General features: G+C 45.2%; 1 protein-coding gene across 1 annotated transcript; it reads left to right on the top strand.

Annotated features, from left to right (window-relative positions):
• Nucleotides 1-6956: 6956 nt before the first annotated feature.
• LOC116637291 (40S ribosomal protein S24-like) lies at nucleotides 6957-7277 on the top strand. Its single transcript, XM_032412687.1, has one exon. The coding sequence runs from the start codon at nucleotides 6957-6959 to the stop codon at nucleotides 7275-7277; it is 321 nt and encodes a 106-aa protein (XP_032268578.1).
• Nucleotides 7278-24615: the final 17338 nt, after the last annotated feature.

The raw sequence follows: 24615 nt of genomic DNA, 5'->3' as shown, positions 1-24615 counted from the left end.
AGTCTGGCCGGGGGCCCTTGGCAGCCCCTGCTCATTAAATGTGTTGAGAAAGTGTCTCCAGCAGAGAAGGCTCCATCAACACGGACGCTCTGGTACAATCTTTTCAAATGACAAAGAGCCTCTTGCTTTGTGTGTAGAAAAAGCCGGAGAGCCAGATAGATTCAATATGGAGCATAGGGCCAGTTGAGTAATTGCCATTTTCTCCTTCTGTGGCTGCCTCATCTCCCCTGAAGTGATCTTCTATCCGCTGAAGGACTCTTGGTGATCCAGAGCGGGGCCATTCTCTCTTGGCCTCCACCCGCACCACCTGACCCGCGGATGCAGGAGGCAGCCAGTGGGGAAGACAGGTTCTTAGACCATTTTTCTCTGACCCTAGGAACATACCTAGATCGTCACCTCCCAGGCCTCGGGGAGTGCTGACAAATGGGCTCCATCCCTACAGAGGGGAGACTTCGTTTCAGTTCACAGTGGAAAACCACTTCCTTTAAAAAAAAAAAAAATTCTTTGTGATCCTAAAGGAATGATGGCCTTATTTGTTGGCTCCAGAAAAGACTGCTGCATAAAGATTTTGAGTAATTTCCAAAGCTTTCTGCGTGGCAAACACCCCATTTGGTGATGTACAATTTCCCAGCAAGGTGGAAGGCTCCCGGGAGTCCCCTGAGTTGCTGGCACCAGGCACCTTTGGCACCCACAGGCCAATGGTGACACAAGAGTGGTGGAGAGATAGGTGGCAGCACCACGTCTGCCAGGTGGCAGGGCTGTATTCTTCCCCTGCCAGGGTCTGTGACGTTGCTTCCTCCACCATGGGCTTTCCTCATGAAAGAGAAGTGGTGCTCCCCCTGCTTGAGACCAGCACAGGGTATGATTCATTTTATGTCACTCCAACACCGAGTGCAGCCCACAGCAGGACTTAGCAGGTATTTAATGGATGGGGAGATATTGGGGGGCCCAGGAAGGCACGTTTCTTTGCATGTTAGCTCTATCAGCTTTGTTTGGAGACGAGGTCAGGGCGCGCGTCTCTTGAAAGGCTCCCAAATCTAGAAATCTGGGCATTCTTATACCACTGCTCCCAGCAGCTCAGCAGGGCCCCCCAAAGAGAGGCCATTGCAGCTGAATTGCGCCCAAAGAGCACCTCCTTCCCTCCCCATCCTTGAAGCTGGCCCAGGTCCTGGAGAGTTCTAGGACTAGGGGTATGAGCCATAGGAGTTAGGAGGGCATACCCTTGTTACTTTGGCTCCTCTAGTTATTCTCCCTGACTTCGAAGAAAATGCAAACTTCTCTAGGGATCTGGCCCACTCCTCCCCTACTAACTTTCATACCTTTCTCCTCCTTGCTTCCCACCTTATATTCATTCAGTACATATCTATTCAAAGCATCCTTCGTGTTGGACATTGTTGATTACCAGGGAGGTAAGATGATTCAGGCCCATCTTTGAGTTTACAGACCACTGGAAGAGGGAGAGATGCAAATACTCAGCATTCGTCTTCAAGTTGCTGACACATGATCACATACGGAATTATACTGGTGGGGCAGCTCAAGGTAAAGACACACCAGACCTTACTTTTGTGTTTGGGGAATTTGGTGTAGTGGTATCATCCTATCACCTTGACTTGATATTTGCAGCTTATACTGTGTTTTCTGATATGTTGCCTCCTTTAATCTTCACAATAATTCTGCGATCAGAGATTTAATCTGGTTTACAAATGAAGAAACTCAGGCACAAACAAAGTGCTGTTCAGTCTCAGGACTAACAGAGGCTTTGAACTCAGGATGCCCGAGGGCAGCCCTGGCGCTTCCTACTCCATCAAGCTGCCTTCCCAGCAGGCCAGCTGCCCCTCATCTTCAGTGGAGAACCTGGTCAATCCTTTTCAAGGGGATGAGACAAGAACTCCAAAGCCAGAGTGTAGCCCCCACTTTCTTTCTTTGGCCTCAGCTGCTTGCCTGTTTTTCAGTTTCCAAACTATGACAAAGAAATAAAAATAGGGATGAGAGTGTTCTGTTGCTTCCTTAATGAACCCACCTGCTGGCTATTGCCAGAAATTCCTTTAAAGAAGCACAAATCCCTTCATTCTGCAGGTATAAATAAAAAGCTTAAAATGCAAATGCCTTGAAGCCTTAACACACAGATATAAATAAGTTCCACTCAAGTCCAAATGATAATAGAATATTCTATCTTGCTTGTTCTGAGCTAGAAAGCAGAAATAAAAATCACCAGTATTCCCTGGGCTTTGCGGTATTTTTATATGTAAAAATTATATATACATAATGTTTCTGAGCATCTATTAGGTGCCAGGCACTGTGTTTGTGGTAAGATTCAATGGTAACCCAAAGAGACTTGGTACCTTCTTCTTCTACCGTCTTCTTTTTTTTTCTCCTTTCAAGGGTAAAAATTTTATTTTTGAGGAACTTCATACTGCATATTTTTAAAGAGTCACATAAGAAAGCAAAAATGTTATCCTCCCCTCATCCTAGAAATAAATAAGAAGAGCATAATTTTTTTTTTTTTAAATCACAACACTTGGAAGTTTAGCACCAGCATCCAAAATGAACAAAAAAGGAAAAAAAGAGCATTTACTATATACTTCAGATTTCTTTCGTTGGGGTTCTCCCCATGTGATATTAGTATTTCTTCTTTCAATTCATATTACCAAAACAGTAAAAACCAGGAAAAAAATATAAACCTAGTGGTTGCTGAAACTGGGGAGGTTGCTCTCTTGTCTTGTGCAGGCATTCCTGGGATCTCAGCTTGCTAGAAAAATTGGCTGACATTTTCCTTTTGTAGTTGTCTGTTTCATAAAGAATAATAATAAACATTCTAATGTCCACATCTTGGTTATTAGTCTTCCATGTTATAGCTTGGATATTTCTTTGGTGTTGGTTAAAGTCATGGTCTGCTTTATGCTTTATTTTTTTTAATGGTTATTAATTCTTTAGGTCACCTGGTGATGGTGAAGGTGCCTGCGGAGCCTGGTGTTACTCAGCATTGCTCTGCTCGGTGGCTGGAGCGGGGTTCTCAGATGGCACTTCACCTGCCTTGGTCTCTTTGCCATCTTGTGAAGGAGCATTAGGAGGACGGGGGTGACGCTGATAGTTGTACGGGCACCGGTATCCACGGCGAGCAGATGGCTGGTTTGGACCATTGGCCACTTGTTGGTTCTCTTTATCTTCAGCCTCGCCAACAGCTGGGGCAGGTCGGGGGCAAGGAGGGCCTCTCCGGTACCTGGGCGATAAGTTGGATTTCAATGAACTGGACCCCGAAGTTGTGCCCCCTCTGGGACTCCTTCCTTCTTCTCTCCAATCTCACCAGCCTGCATTCTGTTGGGATGGGGAAAGACCCATGAGCGATGGTCAAAGGTCTGTCCCACGTTCTTCTACCTTCTTCTTAAACATTCCAATGGTAACCCAAAGAGATCTGGCGGAAATGCTGAGTGTGCAGAGAGAAATACAAAAATTAGGTGAATAAATAAGAGCAAGCTTGTGGAGTGCTGTGAAGGGGGTACTAAAGGTCTTCCCAGGCAGAGGGAACAATGTATTCCAAGGCTCCGGGGCCAGCATGGAGCACATGAAAGGACCCAGGAGTGGAGAGAGAGGTGGAGAGCCCAGATGTGCAGGGAAGGGCAGCAGGAAGGTGTGAGAAAGGCCTTTGGTTAGGGGCCTTGGGACTTGAACTCAAACTTACGGGGCACTGAAGATCTTGAAGGGCAATGGAAAGACATTTAAGGCCTTTACAGCAGGAGGGATATAAGGATTTGTATTAAAAAATTTAATTTTCTGCAGTGTCAGGAATGGGTAGGAGTATAGTGGGGAGAATGCCATTGCAGTCATTCAGGGGAGGCCATGATGGAAAAGTGGAGATGGGGGAGGTGGGTGATCCAGAGATGCTATAATCTTGGAGTCTTAGAGAAAGAAACCAATGAGATCTGGCGATGGGACGTGGGAATAAAGAAGAGAGGCATGAAGGATGACCTGAGTTCCTGAGGTGAGGTTGAGACGGGTAGGTGACCGTGCCTCAGACAGAAGGGCCTCCACAGAAGGAACAGGCCTCGGAGGGAAGAGGATGAACTCAGTTTGTGGCATGTTGGGGTTTAAGTCCACAGGAGCATGGAGCACATGGTGTGCAGGTGACATTTTTGATGTTTAGTGGCTGAAATTGCCTTCCCTGTCCCCTGTGGCCGGACCACGTCAACACCCAGCCATTCTAGTCTGGTCCCTCCTTCTGTCTTCCCTGAATCCACAAAACACAACACCTAGAGACGGTGAGACAGAAACAAACATTCCTCATGCATTCAACGTTCCTCTCAGTGCGGTCTTCACGTCCTGGCGGAAACGCAGAGGGAGAAGCCAGTTTCTGCAATTTGCATGTCGGAGATGTTCTTCTTTCCCAGATCCCTGCTCCGGAGCGGATCACTGCCTCTCTGCGGCCCATTGCAGGCATGTGTGCCAAATGGAGAATTCCAGAGAGCCAAGAGCAGGAGGGGAAAGACCGCCTAGCTCCGTCCCCATCTACCTTTGTGAGTTCTGCCTGTCAGCCCGGCTAATGGAATGATGGGCTGCTATTGACACAGCCCCATTTTTCAAAAGGCAAATAAAATTAAAACACCCTAAGAGAAGCAATGCAGATAAAAAGCCCACCTCAAGATGCCTTATGCACTCTGCCGCTCATTTTTTTCTAAATCCTTTCATTGATTATATTGTCTTGAGAGAGAGAACAGAAGTCCTTCACAGTGGCTGCACTGTGTCTGCCTTCTCCTCTCTGAGCAAGTTTTTTCATCAATGGACAGAAAAGAGCCTTTTCCAAGCTCCTCCCAGCCTGGAAAAAGCTTGTCAAACTATTCTATCTAAATCCCACCCCCATGAAGATTTCTATGCTCCAGGCCTATCTCTTTCTAAAAAGCTTGGAACTTTGTATATAGACAAATAGCAGAATCCCCCTCCAGGATAAAAGAGGGTCTGTGAATGGGCTTTTAGGAGCTAGTGAGGGACCCTCTGTCTATCCTCCCTTGCCTCAGAGTTTCCCTTCCTCCCTCACATCCCTTCTTAAGTGAATAACAAATATAAAGGCCTCAGTCAGGGATGTCTGAAGTACCTGTGAGGAGAAGTAAGCAGGTGTGCCTTGATCTCACAATAAAATAAAATGGCTGTCTTGGTCCTGGTCCTCTAGAAAAGCAGAGACTGAGACAAAACAAGTGAGAGGTACAAGCCGGTTGTTCATGAAGGTCGAAGGGAGGTAACGTGAGTCAAGGTGAGAAGTGATTCCATAGGATGGGCTTCTACTCTGGCTGGTGCCAGCTGAGAAAAACAGCCAGGGGCTTAACAAAGATCTTGACACAAGGGACTTCTTGGGAAAGAGTACAAGGAGAAACACATCTCGTCCCTCAGAATGGTGCACAGGAGAGAGAAAGGAGAGAGATTAATCTATAGGGCTCCCCACCTATCTCCCACCTCCCATTTGTCAAGTCTCACCTCAGAAGAAGCTACTCCCCCAGACTTCCAGATGATATCATTCAGACCCTCATCTTAGGAACCAAATGCCACACCTTCCACGGTGGTGTTTCAGTCAACTGCAAAAGTGAGGGGCAAAGTGGAATATGTGGGGCACTGAGAGGGAGAGAGAGAGAGGAGGAAGGGGAGGAGGGGGGGAGGAAGAGGAGGTGAAGGAAAGGAGGGAGTGGTAGCTTTAGCTAAGGAAGTCAGAGAAGGAACATAACGTCTCTGTCCCAGTAGAATGGGTACAGTGGGTGAGATGCTTTTCTTCCCATGGGATAGGTTTTAGTAGAAGTGGAAGGGAAAACACAATGGAGGGCCTGGGAGGGGTGTTCATAGCAAAGGTCTGAAGGATATATATTGAGTGTCCCTAGAAGGAAGGGATTGAAGGAGTAAGGCTGGTTATGCCTGTACATTTTGTATCTCAGCAACCTAGGGGCAGAGAGCTGTGAGGGAGGTTGACGGAGGGAACCATGGAGCCAGGATCTGCATTGTGGAGGATTAAGTACTCAGAGAGGCACATAGGCACTTGCTCATAGAGAAGAGTGCTTATAAAACCAATCACAATGACTGGTGATGAGAAATGCTGCTCTACACCCCACCCTACCTGTCCAAAAAAGGGCCCAGGGAGATCTAGAGATGGTACGGAATGACTCACTGTCTCTCCAGCTGATCCTAAGGATAGATTGTGCATGCATCTGTGGGGGGGGGGGGGAATGGACTATGTCAAACTGAGCATCCCTATTTCCTGGACGAGGGCAGGATCCGGCCCCTCTCCATGACAGAGAGGGATTCAGGGCCCCCTGTAAAGATGTCCCATGGCCCATTCCACTTGCCTGGCCAGAGGAACAACAGCATACCCTGCAATCTCTTTTCCAGTCCTCACACCTGAGTGGGACTTGTTGACAAAGCACTCATTTGGGGGGCAAGGTTTTTGGAGTCCCTCTGCTGGCCACATGTTGCTCTCTTGGTGGTAAGTTCATTGCCTCTTTCCTGGCAGAGCCCCATGAAAGCTGCTGGAGGCATCCAAGCCTCCAGGACTGTGTGCTGGCTCCCTGTGAAGTCAGTTATGAGGAGACAGGCAACTTGGGCAAGATTGGGGTATCCATTGGAACAGGCCTATGATGTTTTGGACCTCCCAAAGCTAAACTTTGGTTATAATATTATTTGTATAGTATTCCACGGAGTGTGAAGTGTCTTCACCTTTACTTTCTTTTGTCTTTTTTATAATAACAAAACTGTGAAGTTGATGATGAACTATCTAGACCCAAGAGGTTGTTAAGTGTTCCCAAAGTCACACAGCTGATAAAGACTTGAGCCCAGATCTCTTATTCCTACATTCTCCTCCAATCCTGTGTTGGAAACCTAAAAGCGGAGCCTGAGAGATGAGACTTGTGCCTTTTGATTATTCTGATTTAGAAACACGGTTCTATCTTTTTTCCTCCCCGGCTGCTTGAAGCTCGGCTGCCATCATGAATGACACAGTAACTATCCCGACCAGGAAGTTCATGACCAACCGACTACTTCAGCAGAAACAGATGGCCATTGATGTCCTTCACCCCAGAAAGGCAACAGTACCTAAGACAGAAATTGAGGAAAAACTAGCCAAAATGTATAAGACCACACCAGATGTCATATTTGTATTTGGATTCAGAACCCATTTTGGTGGTGGCAAGACAACTGGCTTTGGCACGATTTATGATTCCTTGGATTATGCAAAGAAAAATGAGCCCAAACATAGACTCACAAGACATGGCCTATATGAGAAGAAAAAGACATCAAGAAAGCAGTGAAAGGAACACAAGAACAGAATGAAGAAAGTCAGGGGGGTTGCAAAAACCAATGTTGGTGCTGGCAAAAAGTGAGCTGGAGATGGAACAACAGAAGGGGTAAACATCTGCAGTGGCTTTATCTGTGGTGATTGTGCAGATTTTTCATGAGAGGATTAATAAACTAAGAATGTTTTAAAAAAAAGAAACATGGTTCTAAATTCCTGCATCTAAGGTGGCAATGGAAAGTCTTTTAGGCCTTGGTCTTTAGATGGCACCTACCCCACACTATCATGGGTAACAGCCATGAAATCCTCCCTATCAGGCGTTTTCAGCCCTCACCTACCACCCCTCCCACCCAAACTAGTTCGAGAAGGAAATCAACAAGCATTTCCCAGGCTGCTTCTTTCTCCCTGTCTCATGCGCGCTCTCGCTCTCTCTCACTCTCTCTCTCTCTCACACACACACCCCCCACACTTCCCCCCCCTCCCCCAAGTGCTGCCAGCAGAGGCTCCCTGGGAATTTTAATAGCATCAATCAGCCTCACAGCTGGGGGCAGAGATAAGGGTGCGGCGGTTCCTCCCTTAAAGCCCTTCCCCTGGATTTGTGAGTATAAGACTCACTTTTTCAATTTGGGAGCCCTTCACACAAAGACAAACATGTACAATTACCAGCCTCCAGTGTGGAGAGAGGGGAGGAGAAATCCGCCCAGCTCCCAGCCTGCCCGTTTATCTCTTTACCACAAGGATCCCTCCATTTCCTCCAGGCTGCCTCCAGGTCCTGGCCTGGGCGAGCTGAGGCCAGGGGGGGAACTTGGGGGTGGTGATTCCTGGGGCGCAGGGAAGCCCTCTTTGAGGATCTGGGTCACTCCTGGACTTGAGGCTGTGGTAGACCCAGAGCAGTGAACGGGGCCTGCTTCCTGACCTTCCTCTTCCCTTGGATGTCCTTCAGACCAAACAAGCAGGGGTGTTGCCATCTTCCTGAAAACATTTGTTTGGTCCTTTCTTGCCCCTTCTTTATACAATAGGCATTCCTACGCTTTCTTTCTTCATCTCCCAGATATTACATGGCTTGAGGGAGAGGACCCTGGCTTATTCACTATTTTATAGTCCCAGGTTTTCAATGGGCTAAGTGGCCCCATAATGTAATATAAGGAGATGATCAGAGGAACTGTATTGAAATACTGTGTGTCTAGGGTCCATTACTTAACTACTTTCTGCCTCAGTTTCTCCACCTATAAAATGTGAAATAATACTATCTGGAAGTGTCATGGTAAGGACTCAGTGAGATAGTGCATGGGGAAGTCACTGGCCCCCTGAAGGACTCAGTGAAGCTTAGGTCCCTTCCCTGACACAGGGTTCTTGAGCAGGTTCCCTGTGCCTTCATCCTGAATTGAAAACCAAAGAAGAACATTACCCTTCACTTTGGAAATCACTTTGTCCTTATGGTTCTTTATTTCTCCTCTTAAAAACAGTCATACCCACTGAAGACTCTATACTTCCTCTTTTTACTGTTACACATTTCACTTAAAATCCAAGTAAAAATTTCACCTCTTCTCTACCCCAAGTCACTGAGGTGATTCTGTTTTCCCCTTCTTCCTGTACGCCCTGCCCCTACACACATGCACAAACAGTTGGAAGAGAACGAAGTCAGGGAATTTTCAGCTTATTCATTCATGTATTTGTAACCACTCTCCTTCCAGTGGGATTTCAAGCAAATCAACACGTGTCACTACAGTAAGATACACATTTAGATTGAGTTGAAGTAAGCGAGTAAGGACACTGGGACACTGGGAAGATGAGGGGCTGGACGGACAGGAGGAAGCCGGAAGTGAAATCAGCACAAAAAAGCAGCTCAGGTAGGTCAGCAGCTCTAAGAAGAGCTGGAAGGTTGACAACAACCCACCGACCTCTACTCCCTGCTCAAACTGGCACTTTCAGGGAAAGGTTTGGAAAAGAAAACCATTGAAAATGATGATCTTGGCAACACCCTCTTTCTTCCATGGGGAGAAAAGTGCATTGGGACCACAGAGGTCTCCATGTGGGGTTAGGGGGCGGTGAAATCACAGCCGCCTTCTGGATCATCTTCTGTCCGAGGTGGATCACGAGTTGGACATCTAGGGAGTGGATACTCCTGGTGTAAAGCACCAAGTCAAGATAACCTGGGGCTTCGCTTGGAAAATGCAGTTCTACTACAATTCAAGCAAGCTCTGACTTTATGACATGGAACCACTGTAGACATCATGGTAGCCCAATAAATTAAACCACAAACAATTATCCAGTTGACCTTGGAGTTCAAAAACAAAGATGACAAAAGTCGGGCACCCCTACACACACATTCATGCCCTGTGCGGGCTCACTTGGAGTCCAAGGGCTTGAAGAACTGAGGGGAAAATCCAGAAATATCTATTGTAAGGGAGGACAAAGTTTTCTTTGGCCCTCTTAGGGTCCCTGGCTGAGTCTGAAAATTAAACTGAAAAAGACATTAATAGGAGAGAAGCATCACATTTTATGGAATTTGTCCACATCAGTGGAAGCTTTCACAAGAGAATGAGGACCTCAAGAAATGGCCAGAGCAGGAGGTTTTTATACTTTAAGACCAAGAAACAACACACGTGTGAAGAATTGGCAAGACCGAGGGGTTTGTGCAGGGGTTGGGGGGGGGTGTAGTTCAACCAGGGCTAGGTCCTCCTTACCTTCCTTAACTAGGAAGATACGGGTGAGATTAACAAGGTTTGTTTGCAGATTCCTCTAGTGTCTTCTCTGGGCAGATGAGAGTCTGTCTCCAGTAAAAGGAGAATTTATTTCCTGCCTTTGGGAAGAAAAGGGGGAGCTTTTTCTGCATTTACTGCTTCTAAATTGCCTTCAGTTCAAAATAATTTCTGCGTCAAAGAGGCATATTTGGGGGTGACATATGCTGGTTTCCTTCACTGTTCTCATATGGACGAAGATCCCCAGGTTGCTGGCTTGAGCCATCACGAGGACTGGGAGGCAGCGTGGAGAGGGGCAGGGCTCTTGACACTCATTCCAATATGTGTCTCTCCCACATTTCTCTACCTCGTTTCTTGACTCGGGCCTTTGGCTCTGCCCAACCCGTCAAATTCCGATCCTGGGCTTTCCATCTTTCCTTTCTTTCCCCCACTGACCTGGCTCTGCAGCAAAGCCCCTGTTGGTGTTTTGACTGCTTGCTTGTGGGCACCCTCGGAGGCCGCAGCACCAGGAGTCTGCGTCTCCCCTGTTTCTCAGGTGATTCCTGGATTATTTGCAATACAGGTGTTTATACCCCATACCCGGCATTCACATTGCTTGTTTCTGTTAAACTATTGATTCTTTCTCTTGGCAGCTACAGGAGGCTTTGATGCGGGGCTGTGTTGTAGTTTCTAAAGGAGGGAGAAGTTGGTGGGAGGATTTACAGCTGTTTGAAGAATTCCTCCGCCCCATAGCAATTGTTCTGGGGGGAGGAGCCCGTTGAGCATTTTCCTGGCTGGGGGCAGCTTTCCTGAACCCTGTTTCTCTCGGAGAAGGAGAGACGGGAAACTGAAGTGCTTCCAAATAAAGATCTGAGTAATGAGATTTGATCTGAAGGGATTTGTTCTTAAACATGAAGAATTTCCAGATGCAATCCATAGCACCAGCAGATTTTCTTCCTTCCAGACAGGCAAAGGGTCTGCTCGAGTGGGGATGGGGCCTGAGGGGAGGTGTTGATTGACCCCTTCACCACCTTCTTTCCCCTTTAAATTTTTCTGCCATAAGAAACTTCCCCTATTCGGTTGCAGCAAGTCTCAGCAAGTGAATAGTGCTTTCTGGGGACCTCGTCTTTGTTAAGTAGATCTGCAGTGATACAGTAGAGATTTTAATGTGCAGTGCTGTGTTTTAATAGACTATTAAACTACAGCATTACACATTAGCTGGCTATGGCACAATTGCAGAAATAGCGAAGATGTGCTCTCGGGAAAGCACTCTTTCCTTTAATGGGGAGATGCTGCTAGACTCTGAAAATCTCTGCAAAGAGAGCAAAGGGGGAGGATGGGGAGGGATGACCCAGGGGCTGTGACCTGGGCTGACCCAAACCCTCTTCTTATTCCAGGACCCAAGTCTGGGAGGGAAATCCTTACCCGCTTGCAACCAACCCAGGAACGGATGACCTGTGGCTCCCTGTCACGGAAAGATTTTTGCCAAACTGGGAGTTCCAAGGTCCTTGGGCACTCCAGGCCTGTTCTTACTGGTCTCAAGGTTGGAGCGACTTTGAGGCATGTGGTCATTTGTCTTAGTTTATCGGAGGCTGGGGCTTTCATTTTTATGGTTGGTTCTGTTCTCCATGGTCTGAATGACAGAAGTATGAGGTGGATGATGTTCTTCTTTGGAAAAGTCATTTTGCTCCAGGATTTTCTTCTCCTGAGCACTCCTCTCCTCCTTAGCGCACACTCACAAGCACGTGCACACACACCAACTTTGTGTTTCAGCCATAAATAAGGAAGTTGGGAATTTGAGTCTGCTCCCCCTCATTTCAGTGGAGGCTGGGCCAAGTCTATGCCCAGGAGAAAACGAGCAGATTTCTCAACAGCCCTGATGTCAGAGATGGACTCGGTAGCTAAAGGACCCTATCTACTAGGACCCTAGACAGGTTGCTCTCCACCTGTATTCTTCTGCAGCAGAAATAAACCTTAAGACCAGAGCCATCCAAGCCTTGCCAGATGAGAGCTGTGAACAGCATTTTCCAAAAACTCTATCTTATCTCATAAGCCTTTTCCTACTGTGCCTTCCTGCTGTACAGCAACATTTAAAAACCAAATTGCAAATTCCAAAAAGAGGCCATTGTTTTCCCAAGATTTGCTCCCCCAAACACACTCTTTATGCAAACGCAGGCCCACAGGAAGCCTGGAGGAGGCAGGAAGAAATGGAAAGACAAGGGAAATAACCCCCAAATCAGTAGTACAACAAGACTTCCCCCATCTGCCTAAATGGTTTGCTCATTCAGCCTTGGAAGTAATCGCTTTCTTACTCACTCAGTGACATTTTATTCTAGGTGAGCGGATGAGAATGTTAATTTCATTCATGCTCTCGTCTATGTATTATTATGAGGAAGGGTGAATTGCTTTCTTTTTATCTTTTTAAATGGATGCCTTGTGAATAGGGTAAGCAAGCCACTGTTCACTGGGTAGGATTTGCTTCCTACAGCCGATGGCTATCATGCCACCTTTTACAGCTTTGTCTCTCAGGAGCTTGAACGCACACACGCATGCACACGCACACACACACACACACACACGCACGCACGCATGGAGTTTCACAGAATGCACATTTAATCCCTTAAAAAATATATTATACAAATAGCATGCATGTGGTTAAACATTTTTTCCCCAATAACACAGGAAGGTATAAAATATAAAAGAAATATCTTCTTCATCTATTTACCCCTAGACTAACTCCTCAAAGGGAGCCACCATTAACAGTTTGGGGTTTTTATGTTAGTCATTATAATTTTAAATTACATGTATTGTTTATTTCAATTCAAGAAGCTCTCTAACCATCGCCTATGTGAAAACGAGACAGAGATGTACCTCTCCACCTTGGTTGTCCCTGTACTTCTTAAATTGGCTCAACATCTCAGGCAACACTTAGAAATCAATTGCAATTTTAGCAACAATTAGTTAAGAATGAGCTAAAAACACTTAGGCTAGGTGCTGGGAGGGGCTCCCAGGGAAGGCTACAGGGAAGGAGGGAATTCCAGGGGGGAAGAGAGAAGGAACTGTAGATGAATTTCTTTGACTACATGGCCTTCTCAGGTCGTGTAACTGCATTTTCACCATTAGTTAAAGGATTACAGGTATGGGAAGGAGAGACCTGATGGGCAATGTTAAGGCTTGCTTTAAGAAACCCAGCTCTCTCACATCTGTCTTCATTCATTCACAAAACAGGTATATTTTTGCCAGCAATAAATAGGTCATTGCATCCTGTGGTAGATTGCATTAACGGCCCAATTTTTCCCCTCCCTCTGTCCATGTCCTTTGCCATGTAACTTTGCAGCATCCTCCTGCTCTGTAGGCAGAGTGAAATTTCCCTCGTGGGTTTAGCCATGCATCTTTTTTCATTGACCAATGGGATATTAGTAGGCAAAGAGCAGGCATATTGGTCTTGTTCCCTCTTGTGCTTCTGTTATCACCATGAGAAGGATGAGCCCAGCCTAGCCTTTAGTCCCCAGAGGCAGATGAGAAACCCATGGAGTGGTGCTATCCCAACTAAGTTGACCCAGCCAAGTGCAGAAGCATGAGCCAGCCAGCCCAGACTAGATCAGCTAGACCCAGCAGACCTGTGAAAAATAAATGTTGGTGAATAATTTTCCAGTGTTTGTTATGCCACAATTTGGTGGCAACAGTCATGGATCTACACCCCTGCAATCTTCCAGGAACAGTTGAGAACATTGGAGAAGACAGCAGGGAATAAAACAGCCACAATTCTCATGAGACTTACCTTCTAGTAGAGCACTTTACTGTTTACACACATGTATCACCCACTTCATCCTTTTGACCTTCTGTGGCACTCCCATTTTTGAGCTGGGGAAAATGAGGCTCAAGAGAGCTCAACAACTTCCTAGTGACAACAACCTAGTAAATGCCAGAGCTGGGATTTGAACTCATGTCTTCTGACTCCTAGTGCTTGACTCTTTCCACTACTCCATAGCAACCTCCACCTCCCATAGAGGTCAGCACCTCTCATCGGAGTTACAGAAGAACCTGACTTGGTGGGAAGACAGATGGGAGCTGCAAGTCTGACCCAAAGAGGACTGATCTGTTATCGACAAAATGAGAAACAACTCTCATTTTTATCCCCTGAAATTGTTCCTCCTTGCAATTAAACCAATCTCTGTTTACAAGTATTTAGCATGATTCTAGAAATTACATTTTGAAATTATGCGAACAGAGAGAGAAGGCAGCCCACACAGTGAGCGATTTCTTGTGGGTAATTGGCTGCTGGTTCTGGCTCCAATGATGCCTTCTCTTTTAGAGCATAATTAGTGATTTCAAAAGAAAATGTTAGAAATGGCCTAGGTCTCCAAAGAAAGGCTTTTCTAGCTCCTAACATTAGGAGATCTACTCAAAAACATGCTGACAAATTTCCCTTTTTGTTTTTCTCCTTTTTATAATGACCTCCCAAGCTATTTTTCAAAGGTTGAAAAGGTTGTGGGTATATAGAACTCTTCCAGACATGGGAGAAATCCCAGATTCCCATCAGAAAACACAGAATCTCTTTCTCCTTTCTTTCTGTCTGCTTGCCTTTCTTCTTCCTGAGAAAGAGATAGAGTGTTTAGATTTTAACAAGGTGCATTTATTAGGATTAGAGTCAAAAGTTTAAACAAAATAATAGCTTATTTCTCTATCCTGTAAGAAAATATTTAAGCAGTCATGGACTGCCATGATGGTTTCATGTTCAGCAAAGACCAGGCTCCTGGAGCATCTTTCATCCTCAAGGTCACCTCATGATCCAAGATAACTGCAAGATAGCTGGTGATTCAAACTGGACATCCACATTCACACCCCAGGAAGGAGAGAGAGCTAGCTCCTCCCAGCTCTCACTTTTAGGGAGGTTTATCTGAAGTCCCACAGAAAAATTTGACTTATAATTCATTGGCCAGAACCAAGGCAGGGGCACTTGGATGGCTCAGCCGGTTAAGCCTCCAACTCTTGATTTCATTTCAGCTCAGATCATGACCTCAGGATCATGGGATCGAGCCCCAAGCAGCTCCATGCTCAGTGGGGAGTCTGCTTGAGATTCTCTCTCTCCCTCTGCCCCTTCCCCCTCCTTCCCCTGACCCCTGCTCATTCTCTCTCTCTCTCTCCCTCTCTCTCTCTCTCTCTCTAAAATAAATAAGTAAATCTAAAAAAAAAAAAAGAACAGAGGCATATGGCCATATCTAGCTGCAAGAGAGGCTGGGATTAATGCAGCTAAATACAGGATTCTGTCACTAAGGAGGAAGAGAGGGATGGATATCGGGGTAGGAAACTAGTTTCTGCCACAAAAGTAACAGTGGAGAAATGTGGACATGTAAACTAAATGAAGGTATGGTTTGGTTGGTTTGCAACTAATATTAAAACTAAAGAGATCTGGTTAATGTGTTGGCATCATGCTAGGAGCTTGGGGTGTAAAAGGGCTTTATCTTTTGCCCTGTTCTGTTCAGCAATGTTATCCAGGATTCAGATGAAGACTTTGAGAGCCCTCTGTCTATCTCCGCTGATGGCACGCATCAGTAAGTTTAGCTCCCATGTAGGATAATAGATAGAATCAGGGTCCAGAGCTCTGGAAGGATTGGAGTGCTGGACAGGAAATAACAAGAGACAATTTAAGAGGTAAAGATATAAAATTCAATATTTAGATCTAAAAACGAACTGCACAAGTGCAGGATGAAAGAGACCTGGCTTAGCTGCAGATTTAGTCTCCGTGTGTTGAAAGTGAGATGTGGCTATCAAAAGATATAATTGGATCTGGCCTTTGGCAGAAAGGAAAACGAAGCTAATATTTATAGAACACCTACAAATGCCACACCCTTTGATGGGCCCTTCCAATGATTCTAGAAGGTGAGTGCTGCTATCCCCTGAATCACAGAGAGACCACATAATGGCCCAGTATCACACAACTAGGAAGGACAGAGCTCTGTTCTTTCCTCTCTGCAGATTTGCTCCCTCTAGGGCAGGACTGGAGGGACGGAGAAGCCCTGTTGTTTACTACTGGCCCTAGCTGAAATTCCCTTTACAGGGACTGCTCCTCAGGGAACGAATTCTAACTGGCTTGGAGAATGCTCAGCCAGGTAGTGTTAATGGCAATTAGTTCATCTGATTAAGCAATTAGCAGTCTTTGTCATTTAGCAGAGATCAGGGGCCCAGAGGAACCAAAGCATAACAGAGGCTATGAAGGGAAAAGATGGGAGGGAGACAACCTAGGGAGCAACACAGAGAATTTCAGAGGGAACCGGATGTCTCTGAAGGGGTGAGGGACTGTAGAACTGTAACCACACTGTAGACCCACATCACCTCTGCAACATCCTTCAGCACAGATGAGGAAATTGGGGCCAGGGGCCAAACAGGGACTTCCCAACTGTGGTTTCCAACTGGCCAGTTGAATGGTTCTCAGCTCTGGCTACATATTAGAGTAACCTGGGAACTCAAAATACCTATGCTGGGGCTCCACTCCAGACCAATTAAATCAGAACATTGGGGAAGGGGCCAAGCACTGGTATTTGTAAATGCTCCCAGGTGATTCTAATGTACAACAAGGGTGTGTGGGCTGCTCAGGCAGGAGGTGCAGCTCCAGCCAAGGATCTCCCGGGGCGGGGGGTGTAGGGCCCTCCCCCTGGTTTGCTTGGGAATCTTATCACTATCACACAGCCTTCCCTCTGCCCAGGTTCATGGCTTTGGGGAGGAAAGCACTTCCTTATCAAAGGCTGAGAATCCCAGGGGAGCAAAGGATCGCAAATCCTGGAGCCATTCAGTCTGGCCTCTTCATTTGTCCCAGGAAAAAAAGGTGCTCTCCTCTGAATTCCTCCCTGGCTTCATTTCTTCCTCTAATGCCCCACTCCTCCATGAGTCCTCTTCATTCAGGCTGGTCTCAAATACCCATTCCTCCATGCATTGTACCCCAATTTCAAGAAAGGGAGGCTTTCTCTGCTTCTCTTACTTTGCATTTCTCTTAAATGCAATGCCCTCAGTGCACTTTTTGCTGTTGTAACCTATCCCAGTTTTTACACCCCAGCCAAGCAAAGCACAAAAGTTACCTAGATATAAGGTCTCTTGGGGCTTACCCCCAAAATCCAGGTTCAGGGTGGGCTCAGGAATCTGTATTAACAAAAATACTGCCCACTTTAGCCAACTTTGCCCTTTGGCTTTTATAATATTATATAAAATGTTAAGGAGGAACCATTCTTGGAGCACTGTGGTTTTGTGCAACTGTGTTTATGTTGGGGGGGCGGTGTTTAATTGTGTTACACGGGAATCCCCAGGTATTTATATTTCTGCCCCAAGAGGAAGTTGGGGAAATTAATTTTGATTTTATACCCCAAGGAGGAAGTGACTTTTTCCACCAAAAAAAATAAAAATGTGAAACTTCCCTTCCATCTTCACAGTGTGGAGAATGCTGATTGCGGCAGGGGATGAAGAGAGAATCTAGACACCAAGCAAGGGAGAGAAAGAGAGGTGAGCTATGGACAAACAGCATTCTGTAGGGGTTTTAGAAAGACTAAGCTTTAAAATTAGTTGATAGTGAATGTAAGGTGAATCTAAAGATGTCTTGCAAATGAAACAAGAAAGAGATACTCCAACTGAGATGTCTATGAGATAATCATATCATAGGACGTATGAAAGGGGGACTGGCAAAATCTCCATGAAGAGGGCTGTAGGTCAGACAGAAAAGAGACTATTCTCTGACTCACCAACTACGGGTCTACGTATGTTCCCTGAGGAGGAATAACTGGAGACTGATCTCAGATCTTCAAGATGTGGTATACATAGCCGTATGTGATTAAACACTGGGGTAACTGGGTATATTTCTAGAATGTTCTCATTCTAGAATGTGGGCTCAGGGGTTGTCTTTTTGTCTTTGGGTAAAACCTCAAGTTAAAACAACCACCACCACCACCTCAGGCACTGAATATAAATATGTAGCTTAAGATATTATTTCATTATCACTGTCAAGATTTAGTACGCAGGAAAATAGGAAAAGAGCAGTCCTTCCAGAACACATTCCCAACAGGGCTTATTTGTATATGGGCCTGCTACATGTTAGATTGTTGCATGAAGCAAATGCTTTATCTAGAAGCACATTGGATGGCACTTAGCCATTGTTTTGCCCATGTATTTCTGTCGGTAGAAACTTCTTAAACTGAAAGTTCTTTGAGGACAGGAATTATGCTCAGCTCAGGCTTTTCTCTGGTACCATGCATCGGCTGGATGCTAATCAGGTTCAGAAAAATGTTCTCTCACCCACAGCCAGCTGTTTATGCCCGGGACTTCTCCACTTCATCTAGTTCTCTTTTGTGGGTAGTAATCGTCCTCCTCTTCACTTGAATTTTTTATGGGAAATGGAAGATTAAACAAATATAGCCAATTGGGAGACATAAAGCCTATGGCTAAAATTGGATTGATCTGCATTCCTTTGGGTTTGGTGGCTTACTCTCCATATTTCTCTAAGAGTTGAATCTTGCCTAATTATTTCTCTGGGAGGATTATGATCAAGAGTGAGTATGTTTGGAGGCACAAATAGTCAAACAAACATTTTATTCATTGCATATAGATAACCAATGGAAACCCAAGGTGGAGAAGGGAAGCCCAGGAGAAACAGATCAGTAGAGAGCTAGAGCCTGCTTCAGATGGGATTTCAATTCCTGTTTTTTTTGGGGGGGGGGTTCGAGGATATTCCTAAATTCCAGTGTTGAATGTGCTGGTTTTCATGCTCTAAGCAGAGCCTTTGGCAACTAAAGCCCTGTGGAAAACAATCAGAACCTTTTTTTTTTTAAAGATTTTATTTATTTATTTGACAGAGAGACAACGAGAGCAGGAACACAAGCAGGTGGAGTGGGAGAGGGAGAAGCAGGCTTCCCGCCGAGCAGGGAGCCCAATGCGGGGCTCGATCCCAGGACACTGGGATCATGACCGGAGCCGAAGGCAGATGCTTAAGGACTGGGCCACCCAGGTGCCCCTAATCAGAACCTTTTAAATCTGACATTTCTCAAGCTGAGAGCAGCCCCTTCGTGCTTCTGTGTAAGTACTGAGTAGCTTTGCCCAGGAGTTTTCTATCAGAGAGAGAACTGCAGAGGATGTTTGCATCAATTTTGAAGTTCCTAGGTGTGCAAGGACTTGAGGTCCCCATAATGGATCGCCTCTCTTTCTGGCACTTAGGGAAGCCCGACACTCTGGAGAGGTCCTTGAACCTTTCCCCTCAATGACAGTCTATTGGTTTTCTCAGAAGAGACCTTGAACCTCCAAGTTCCTCACTTCTCCCCTCCAGAGCCTTTGTAACATCCCGTTGCTAAATGTATTGTCCTTCACTATAGGCTTTCTGAAGATAGGTAGATTCTAATGTCCCTGACGACTCTCTTGCAGCCCTTGGCATCTCTCTCTGCAAACCCCTTTCCCCTCCTCAGTCACACTGTAGTGTGTAAAAGCCCCAGTATCATCTCCCTGGGTCTGAACTCAGGAGTGAAGTCAGAGTGATCCAAGAGAACACATGACATGGGTGTAGTGGGGGAGGCTGCACTGCTAGGAAGGGGCTGGTTTGCTAGTCCTGAGCTGAGGTGACACTCACCTTACATTTGGGGCCATGAGAAAGCCATGACTATCCAGGGTAGACAATGTGGTGTTGCATAAAGAGCTTCCCAGGCACGGAGGCAAGGGAAACAAAAGCAAAAGTGAACTATTGGGATTTCATCAAGATAAAAAGCTTCTGCACAGCGAAGGAAACAATCAACAAACTTAAAAGGTAGCCTACAAAATGGGAGAAGATATTTGCAAATGATATATCTGATAAAGGGTTAGTACCAAAATCTATAAAGAAATCACCAAACTCGACACCCCCAAAATAAATAATCTAGTTAAGAAAAGGGCAGAAGACATGAATAGACATTTTTCCAAAGAAGACATCCAGATGGCTAACAGACACATGAAAAGATGCTCAATACCACTCATCATAAGGAAAATAGAAAAGTATGAGATACCACCTCACACCTGTCAGAATGGCTAAAATTAACAATATGGAAAACATATTGATGTTGGTGAGGATGCCGAAAAAGGGGAACCCTCTTACACTGTTGGTGGGAATGAAAACTGGTGCAGCCACTCTGGAAAACAGTATGGAGTTTCCTCAGAAAGTTAAAACTAGAGCTACCCTAAGACCCAGCAATTGCACTACTAGGTATTTACCCAAAGGATACAAAAATACAGATTCGAAGGGGTACATGCACCCTGATGTTTATAGCAGCATTATCAACAATAGCCAAACTATGGAAAGAACCCAAATGTCCATTGACTGATGAATGGATAGAGAATATGTGGTATATATACACAGGGGGATAATACTCAGCCATCAAAAAGAATGAAATCTTGCTATTTGCAACAATGTGGACATAGCTAGAGAGTATTATGCTAAGTGAAATAAGTGAGTCAGAGAAAGACAAATACCATACACTTTCAGTCATATGTGGAATTTAAGAAACAAAACAGAGGAGCATATGGGAAGGGGGGAGAAAAGAGAGAGGAAGGCAAACCATAAAAGACTCTTAATGATAGAGAACAAACTGAGGGTTGATGGAGGGAGGTGGGTGGGGGATGGGCTAAATGGGTGATGGGTATTAAGGAGGGCACTTGTTATGATGAGCACTGGATGTTATATGTAAGCAATGAATCACTAAATTCTACTTCTGAAACCAATATTACACTAGATATTAACTTACTAGAATTTAAATAAAAATTTGGAAGAAAAAAAAAAGAGCTTCCCAAGCAAAATTTTACAGGGAGGGACAATCGGGACTATAATTTGATGGCAGAAATCATTTGAAACATTTACCTTGATCAGATATTTATAAATGCAGTAGAGGAGGATTTTTAATCTGAGGAGGAATCAGTAGGGCTCCATGACAGAATTTAGATGGTCTATAAAACCTCTGAAATCATAGTCAAAATTGTGGGGGGTCCATAGCTTTTATCAGAATCCCAAAGAGGTATATGGCACATGAAGAGTTAAGAATCACTTAGTCTGTGACTCATGCTTTCAGCATCCCTAACCAGCCCCCCCAGCAATCAGGAGGCTTCTGGGAAAGCAGAAACAGCTCCTCATAAGTATACCAGTGCTAGAAATATTGCCTAGCCCAGACGAGACCCCTTAAAAGTCTACCCCTAATGGAAAAGACTTCCTAAGCAAGACAAGAAACCCAGACACCAGAAAAGAAAATATAGACAGATTTATTATAGAAAACAGAAAAGTTTTTATTCAGAACAAACCACTGTAAACAAAATTAAAAGCAAATGATAAACTAATAAAAATATTTATAATCTACATAATGAAAAGTTACTATTCTCAAAACACCAAAAAAAGTTTAAAAATCAGGAAAAGATCTGAAAATTTCATCTTATAGATGAGGATATTCAAACAGCAATAAATATTTAAGAAGACCCACAAACCTCCCTAGTGATCAGATACATACAAAACAAAACAGAGACACATTTCTCACCAATTAGATTGGAAAAATGAAGATCAATAATGTCTAATGTCTAGTCATAAACTGTTGTGGGAATATAAACTGGTGAAATATTTTCAGAGAGAAATTCAATAGTTCCTAATTAAATTTAAAATGCATATAATTTTTGTTCCAAAAATTTCACTTATAGGAATTTATTCCTCAGAGAAGTCACGCAAGTATGTACAGTGTTTACTGAATCAATGTATTAGGAAACATCTGAAGGCAACATAAAAATTAATAGTAGAATGATTTAGAATACATTATGGTTGATCTATACTGTGGAATACTATGCAATCATTCAAAAAGAACAGCGTTCTTATGTACGGAAGAAGGTCCATGTTATATTATTGTGCTTAAAAAAATAAATTTATACCATAGCATGATCCCATTTTATCTTCATTATAAGCTACAAAACAATGTGAATATGGGTGAGTAAAGTGTATGTTCACGAACACATATTTCCTATGGGCATAGCCAAAGTTCTGGAAAAATACATTTTTATCTATTAGATTTAGCTATATAACTCATCTATTAAATTTATCTCTCTCTGATATTTGGGACTCACTTTTAAAATCCGTTTTCAGTGTATTGTTGAATTTTCAACCTCCATGTACTACTTTTATAATTATAAAAGAAATACACAAAGACTCTCCTTAGGAGTCCATCCCAACACAGTTATAAAATGGTTTGTACCGAGGCTGTCTTGACCCAGTTTTGAGGCCCTGGGTAGAGGCTGGTCAGGTCTCCTTCTTGGGTAGACAATTAATTCCACAACCCCAATCACCTCCTTTATGAGGCTCTCCACTCCAGACCCCTATACACTTGTGCTAATCACCCCAGGGCCAAGTACCACATGATCAGAGATAGGCCCTAAGCCCCAGAGCCCCATTACTCAACTAGCCAATCCTAAGTTGGTTTAACTTGTTTCCCATGTTCCTTCCCACAGAAACCACAAGAAAGTTTCTTTCCCACGACAGTTTTGCTTCCTCTTTCTGCCTTGTGACCAACCTGGTGCTTCCGCATATGGTCCCGCATAGTGCACTGTGTTCTTTCCAGGAAACTGTGAGGATAACTATAAAACACTCTCCGGCTTCTCTCTCTTGGTCTGCATCTGGACTTACTATATCTCACCTGAGGTAATATGGTTAAAACACTAGTATGGGCGCCTGGGTGACTCTGTTGGTTAAGTGACCGACTCTTGGTTTCAGCTCAGGTGGTGATCTCGGGGTCCTGAGATCAACACCCGCATTGGGCTCTGCGCTCAGTGGGGAGTCTGCTTCTGATTCTTTCTCCCTCTGCCCCTCCCCCTCACGCTCTTTTTCTCTCTCTCTCTAAAATAAATAAATAAATCTTTAACAAAAAAAAAAAACGAGTAAAATGTGCTTGGCTGTGTTTTCAAGGAACATCCCATGGGTAGATGCTCAGTGGTCATAGAGTTAACTCCAGAACTACCCCTATTTTATCTGCCTTTGCCTGGCATCTCCCTTTGGCTTCTACCCTACTGACCTTTGCACGGGTTCTGGTGCCACTTCTCTCCAGATCCTGCACCTGATGCACTTTTGGCTCCATTTCCTGGCTCGGACTTTGCCTCTCCCATCTGGTCCAACATCTCAATGGAGCGGTTATTGGCTAATGACCTGCTGTCTGGCCCAGCTCCCGGCAAACATGACCCGGCTTCATGGACAGTCCTCTAGCAAACATGACCAATGAAGCCCAGAGATGGAGCAAAATGCTGAGACTGTTAGAGCTGGTGCAGGCTGAAGCCAGGGTCAGAAAGCAGGCAGACAGATCGTCAGGAGTTTGGAAACCAGCAGTCACCAGCAAGCCCTCTGAAGCCCTTCCTGAAAGCAGAAAGGGGAGGAGCACATGTGGACCCTGGGCCTGAGGCAAGAGGGCTTCTAGGAGCCAGATGGATACAACGAAGGGCAAAGCAAGGGAGGGGCCAAATGGGTGGGTTGGTCAGAAACCAGCACACCCATGGAAGAGGCCATGCAGGTAATCAAGAGCCTTGAGAGGGATTTTAAGAGGCTCAGGTTTGAAAGCTGGTTCTGCGGATGCTGTGCTAACTACACAGACGTGGGTACTTAAACCGTGCAAGCCCGAATTTCTTCATCTGTTAAAATGGACATAATGACACCCACCCGTGCCCACCTCATAGGTAGTTGTGAACTCCATGCCCTGTGTCTCTCCTCACCGGAGACCAGAGATCTAGAAGATATAAGAGCTACAGGTGGAAAAACAATTGAGAGCCCCCTTATGGGGGACACCTTGATCCAGAGCCAAAAAGCTTCTTATTTGTCCCTGCTCTGGCCCTTCTAAGGCCTCCTGAGCAGGATAACTCAGGATGTGGTGGCAATTGCAGACACGGGGAGAACCTGAGATGAAGGGTCCTGATACTTGGTCGGGCATGAATTCCATCCCATTCATCTCTCCTCTTGTTGCAAGTGTAGCCTCCACAGACCTTCAAGTCCCGTGCCCCTCCCCCCCAGCCCCCCTGCCCCACATACCTATCAACTTTCCTCTCACTCCTCTCAGGGGCTGCTAAGTTCAGAGCCACACGCCTGTGTCCAAAATCTCAAGCCAAGACATGAACTCCCAAAGCCACCTCTGCCACCCCCCTCTCGTTTACCGATTCCTCGGAAATCTCAAGCAATTTCCATTATTGGCAGACACAGTGTTTCCTTGTTGTGTTCCACTTTCATACAACTGGAGTTTGTAGACAAGAAAAATACAGCTGTTACACAGCACTAACTGGGCTTTTATGTCGCTTCACAGGCAGGAGACTCACTGTGGAATGCCACACACCTCCTTATCACGGCTTGCGTGCTGGGACCTCTATTCATTTTATGCATTGTGTATCTCGGAATTTTCCAGGGTGTGGTGAAAAGTCATGTTGCTTGCTCTCAGAATTATGCAAAAAGCTATTCTTTTTCTTGAGCAAGAAATCGTAGGCACCCCAGAACCCTTTTGACTCAGGCAGAGCTATGGGGTGGGTTTTCCACAAAAGGCAGAAGGAATGAATTGACACTGACTACGTTAATCAGCCCTCCCAAGGGGAGTGGGAGCCCCTGCTCCAAGCCAAGTGTGAGAGCCATTCTGAGGCAGGAAGCTTTTAAAGACTCACAGCGGACCTCAGCTCCTT

This window comes from Phoca vitulina, unplaced genomic scaffold, assembly GCF_004348235.1.
Source record: "Phoca vitulina isolate PV1807 unplaced genomic scaffold, GSC_HSeal_1.0 scaffold14, whole genome shotgun sequence".
In the NCBI taxonomy this organism is placed as follows: Eukaryota; Metazoa; Chordata; class Mammalia; order Carnivora; family Phocidae; genus Phoca; species Phoca vitulina.
This window is presented reverse-complemented; position numbering and strand designations above follow the sequence as displayed.